The 5790-nt window shown below is 42.5% G+C and overlaps 1 protein-coding gene across 1 annotated transcript; it reads left to right on the forward strand.

The window, feature by feature from the left end:
• Positions 1 to 1249: 1249 nt before the first annotated feature.
• Positions 1250 to 5465, forward strand: LOC123111799 (zinc finger CCCH domain-containing protein 59). Its single transcript, XM_044532681.1, has 10 exons — positions 1250 to 1418; positions 1489 to 1768; positions 1974 to 2097; positions 2225 to 2344; positions 2547 to 2664; positions 2958 to 3376; positions 3490 to 3790; positions 3877 to 3973; positions 4489 to 4634; positions 4853 to 5465. Exons 1-10 carry the CDS (start codon positions 1326 to 1328, stop codon positions 4979 to 4981), a joined length of 1827 nt encoding a protein of 608 aa, XP_044388616.1. The 5' UTR covers positions 1250 to 1325; the 3' UTR covers positions 4982 to 5465.
• The last annotated feature ends 325 nt before the right edge of the window (positions 5466 to 5790 follow it).

Genomic DNA, 5790 nt, shown 5'->3' on the forward strand with positions numbered 1-5790 from the left:
ACTTATAATTTATAGCGCAAAATTCGTTTTTTTCATACCGGCGGCGATCCGGATTGCAAATAAATACCCCACTATAACCATATACGAAAAAGAAAACATCGATAACTACACGTGCATACCTCTGAAAAATGTCGCAAGGGAAAACAACAGATTTCTCATCGCGAGAGTGAGAGAAAGCGAGCGAGAGAGAGAGAGAGAGAGAGAGGGAGAGAGAGAGGGAGAGGGAGGAGAGAGGGAGAGAGAGACGCCTTAGGATTAACCATATTCAACACACATTTTTTGTTATTTTGTGTGAACACCGAGGTCATCGCCAGCGAGGGTGAGAAGGAGGATAAGCGGCAACATAAATATGATGCCTCGCAAAAATAAAGGAGATGGACCTACTGTGGTCTTGAGTGATGATTGTTGAGTTAAGAGTGTGTGTTATGTTTTCCCTCCCATTGCAACGCACGAACTCTTTTGCTAGTTAAGGGTAATAAGACGAAGTTTATTCATACATGAGTTTATCTTGTCTACATCATGTCATCTTTCTTAATGCACTACTCTGTTTTTCCATGAACTTAATACGCTAGATGAATACTGGATAGCGATCGATGTGTGGAGTAATAGTAGTAGATGCAGAATCATTTCGGTCTACTAATTTTGGACGTGATGCCTATATACATGATCATTGCCTTGGGTATCGTCATAATTTTTTTTATCAATTGCCCAACAATAATTTATTTACCCACCGTATACTATTTTCTCGAGAGAAGCCTCCAGTGAAAACTATGCCCCGGGATCTATTTTCTATCATATATTAAAACCAAAAATACCTTGTTGCAATTTTTATTTACTTATTTTATTTTGTGTTTTAGTTAGATTTATTTATCAAATGCTATACAATTTAATCTATCTCAATACCGTTGAGGTATTAACAACCCTTTACACGTTGGGTTGCGAGTATTTGTTGTTTGCGTGCATGTGTTGTTTACTTTGTGTTGCTTGATTCTCTTACTGGATTGATAACCTTGTTTTAATAACTGAGGGGAATACTTATCTCTACTGTACTGCATTATCCCTTCATTTTCCAAGAAATTTTAACGCAGCTCACAAGTAGCAGATGATCTTGGTAAATGTTTTGCCTTGGTTTTGAAGGAAAAGGAAATTACCAAGTCGAAATGGTGAATTTCCAGAAGTCAAATCACAATTGGAGCCTAGCCGTAACGGGCCAGGCCACACGGGGAGATGAGCTGAACCGTAACGGGCCTAGCCCGAAGTGGCCACAGATCGAGAAGTCTCTTTCCTCCCCCTCCGGTGCAAGGAAAAACCTGCTCAAACCCCTCATGGCCGCCGCCCCGTCACCGGCGCCGCCGCGGATCCTCCTCGCCGGCGACGCCCACGGCCGCCTACATCAGCTCTTCAAGCGCGTCAAATCGGTATCCTCCGCTCTCTAACCTCGCATTCTAGCTGGTTTCGTCTTCTCATTCGTGTATCTGTGCGCCCCAGGTGAACCAGTCGACGGGGCCGTTCCATGCGCTGCTCTGTGTGGGGCAGTTCTTCCCGCCCGAGGCCGCCGAGGGGGACAGCCCGCCGGGGGACGTCGCGGACTATCTGGAGGGACGGGCCGCCGTGCCCATCCCGACCTACTTCACCGGTGACTACGGCCCCACTGCGCCTCGCCTCCTCTCGAAGGCCGCTGCTGACGCCCGAGGATTCAACCCCGGCGGCATCGAGATATGCCCCAACCTATTCTGGCTCAGGGGCAGCGCCCTCTTCAACCTCCACGGTCTCTCCCTCCCTCATTTATTTGTTTAACCGATCTGTCAATAGATTACTTTACCAAGAGTCCTGTTCATTTGCTACATATTTGCAGCTGATAAACCATTTCATGTGACAATGTGAGCTAATTTACCTGACAATGAGCATATGAGATCATTTGTATGGCATGCTTGTTTTAATTGCCATTGATTGGTTTCCCCTTCTGTTTGTAGGTTTATCGGTGGCTTACTTGTCCGGAAGGAAAGGGTTAGGAGGGCCTGGCTGCTACAGCCAAGATGACGTTGATGCCCTGCGGGCTCTTGCCGAAGAGCCAGGAATTGTTGATTTGTTCTTGACATATCCTTTGTTCCATTTTAACATTCTTTTTAATATCTATTAGTGTTAATACCAAGAATATTTTTATTGTCAATTTTGAAAGCATCAATCATGCATAATTGGTTCCCTTGACGATTATGAGATGCACTAACGAATGGCCAGCTGGAGTGGTGGATGGCGCTGATACTTCTAAGGTGCCTCCTCAGGTCTTGGATCCTCAGGGGTATGATCCTGTTGTTGCCGAATTGGTTGCCGAGATTAAGCCAAGGTTTGGTTTCTAGACTCATATAGTAGCTTAATTGTTGAGACTAGCTTCTCCTTGAAGCACTAATTTGAATTTTTGTAAACGTTGATATCATACACTGAGATTTCTATGATACCATCCTAGCTTTTCCAACTTTTTTATTGTAAACCAGAAAACAGAAGTGTGCCAAATTCGCAAAATATGTGACATGATTTGTTTCTTGCAGATATCACATTGCAGGTACTAAAGGTATATTTTATGCAAGGGAACCTTATGTGAATGATTCCTCTCCCCATGTTACCCGTTTTATTGGACTTGCTAATGTGGGAAACAAAGAGAAGCAGGTATACTTGCACTTAACAAAGTCAACTTGTCCTAAAATACTTTTATGTGTATACTTCTGTTATGCCATTACATTCTGTCCTTTATTGCTTTCACGGTTTAAGAATTTTCCTCCTGTCATTCAGTTTCAAAAATAAGATCCATTTGTTCACATATATCTTGTGCTGCTGTTAATTTCAGTTATGTAAATCTTCTGTTATAATATATTTTTCCAGTGTAATTCTGCTGCTGCATTGATAATCTGTTTAACTGTCAAGTCATTAATTGGCTACTCCTTATTGCATATACTTTTCAGAAATTTATTCATGCGATTTCTCCTACTCCAGCATCCACCATGTCCAGTGCTGATATTCATGCGAGACCTCCAAATGCTACTTTATCACCATATGCTGCTCCAGCAAAATCTGTTCATGTTGAAGACACTCCAAAGCGTCCTGCTGAAAGCACTGATTTGCAATATTGGCGTTATGATGTCAAGCGGCAACGACAAGGGCAAACTGATGGAAGTCTATTGTGTTTCAAATATACATCCTCAGGGTCCTGTCCTCGAGGGAGTAAATGCAACTTCAGGCATGATGAGGAAGCCAGGGAACACTGTCAGAGAAATGTCTGTTTTGATTTTCTAAACAAGGGAAAATGTGAGAGGGGCCCTGAATGCAGGTATGCTCATAGCCTTACTGAAGAGGCTGCTGCAATGGATGCAAAACCCCGTAGGTGAGAGGAGTTGTCCAAATCTATCTATCTCTCTCTCTCTCTCTCTCTCTCTCTCTCTCTCATGCATTCAGTAATCAGTTGGGGTACTCATCCTATAATTTTGTTAACTGTAGTGAACGACGACGTGTTGAGAGCAGTTGCTGGTTCTGTTTGTCAAGTCCAGATGTCGAGTCACATCTTGTTATTAGTATCGGTGATGGTTACTACTGTGCGCTTGCAAAGGGACCACTTGTTCCGGACCATGTTCTGGTGATACCGGTTGAACACTTCCCTACTACAATAGCAATGCCTGTGGAACCTGAGGCAGAGCTCAGGAGATATAAGGATTCACTGGGCAAGTATTTTGAGAAACGAGGAAAAGCAGCAGTATACTTTGAGTGGGTTTCACAGCAGTCTCGCCATGCAAACCTTCAGGTAAGGATACCTCTGTAGTATGATTTGTTCCATGCATTTCATTTTTTGTTACAGTGGATATTAATCCACCAAATTTCTTTGTGAAGGCTGTCCCCGTACCATTGTCAAAGGCAGCTAATGTTAAGAAGATCTTTCACCTAGCAGCCCAACGATTGGGATTTGAATTTTCTGTTGTGAATCCAGGTGCGCAATTATGTAATTTTTTTTATATGGCCCGACTTAATGTAAAGGAAAGACACAAACATAAGCACATTCTTTCAATCCATGCAGCAGGATACATGCATTGTTCTGGTTACCTACTTGTCATTATTTCCAGTTTAAGAAACTTCCAGAAACATATTGATCTTTCCACCAATTATCCTATTGGGCGGCATTTTCCTATTGTGATGCCAATATTACTTCTACATATGATACTGCTACTTTCAGAAAGCCTTCGAATTGTAAACATAGGTTGATCTTGGTCTCATGTCAAGTCATGTTCTTATGTTATTTTGTGAGTCATATGGGGGATTAGATAACTGAAATTAATGGATTGCAAATCATTGTCCTGTGCAAATAGCCTTTTCAGCTTGTTCTATCGATTAAATGGTTTAACTCTGATCACAAGTAAACTATAGCTGTATATCCTTTTTTTTTTACATAAAATATTTGTGCATGTATCCTATTGCTAAGCTCCTTTTTGTTTTGGCTTATGACAGATGGTGATGCTAACCAAGGTAGAGAACTGTTAAGGTCGCAGTATGACGGCAAATCGGGCTTGTTTTATGTAGAGCTCCCGGATGGCACACTACTCTTGCATATAATTGACAGTGGTGAGAAGTTCCCTGCCCAGTTTGGACGTGAGGTATGTCAGAGATGATCATTGATCCATTTTTTAGTTTCAAATGCTAACCTGATACCTCAGCAACCTAACTTTGTCAATCTCAAGACATACTTCAGTAACTTACTTGGTTAATCTCAATGCACAACTCGCTTACAAGGCAATGCCTGAAATTGATGTTTGACCAATACACGAGTGCGATCCTACAGCTGCAGCTGAGTCTTTACTTGTACTGGTGACAGGTATTGGCGGGATTGTTAAGCATGGCAGACCGTGCAGACTGGAGGAACTGTAAGCTTTCCAAGGAAGAAGAAGTTAAGATGGTGGATGATTTTAAGCAAGGGTTCCGCGAGTTTGATCCTGCTGAATGACAACATGCTCAAGCCACCTATCTCTTGGAGGTTGATGATGTATGCCTGATGTTCATGACTTCTTAAGCGAAGCCACTGAGACAAGTCCTAGCGTGTCCCCAACAGGTGAGCCGGGCCATGATCCAAAACCTGCTGCGGATTCGCGGTTTTGTAGCTGACCGTTACGAGTGCGTAGGTTGGTCAGGTATAACTACAAGAAATGAGAATCTGACAGTCACAAGAAATTTTCATTGTTGAGGAAACTGGGCAGTTGATGGTTGAATCCAGCCATTTTTTTTCAACCTGCCATTTGAGTCTGTACCGCTTTCCTCTCCCTTCTTTGTTTGAACTCTAGAAAAAAAACCCAAGAAATATGTTGTCATAGATGTAGTACGACGCACCCTCCATCACAATCCGGCTTTTGTCATAAATTTGTGATAGATATTTTTTTGTGGGGGATAAATTTGTAATGGATGTTCATCTGGGACGAGAAACTGCTTATACATGTTGAAGGAGTAAGTGACATCACATGGAGTGGGAACTAATACCATTAACCAATGTCCCCTACAGGAAAAAATCAAAAGAAAAAATTGCATGGAAATGTTTACATGAGATCCTTGCTTGCTTGCTTTGGAGTTTTGGCAAATCGGCAGTGTACCTATTGGCGAGAAGCCCTTCATAGGAGACATCAATGGCCACGTGGGTATGTCTATCATAGATTGTGAAGGGAGCAGACCTCAATGACCACGTGGGGAATGTCTATCATAGGTTTTGAAGGGGTGCATAGGGCTTTGATTATGCCAGCATGAACCAAGGAGAGAACGCTGCTA

The sequence above is a fragment of the Triticum aestivum genome, chromosome 5B (genome assembly GCF_018294505.1).
Source record: "Triticum aestivum cultivar Chinese Spring chromosome 5B, IWGSC CS RefSeq v2.1, whole genome shotgun sequence".
NCBI lineage: Eukaryota > Viridiplantae > Streptophyta > Magnoliopsida > Poales > Poaceae > Triticum > Triticum aestivum.

What these genes read in the sequence shown, in the direction of transcription:
- LOC123111799 (XM_044532681.1), top strand. Translation starts at nt 1,326, where the DNA reads ATGGCCGCCGCCCCGTCACCGGCGCCGCCGCGGATCCTCCTCGCCGGC. An exon ending in TCTTCAAGCGCGTCAAATCG is followed by an intron (nt 1,419 to 1,488) that starts GTATCCTCCGCT and finishes TGTGCGCCCCAG; the next exon opens with GTGAACCAGTCGACGGGGCC. An exon ending in CTCGCCATGCAAACCTTCAG is followed by an intron (nt 3,791 to 3,876) that starts GTAAGGATACCT and finishes TTCTTTGTGAAG; the next exon opens with GCTGTCCCCGTACCATTGTC.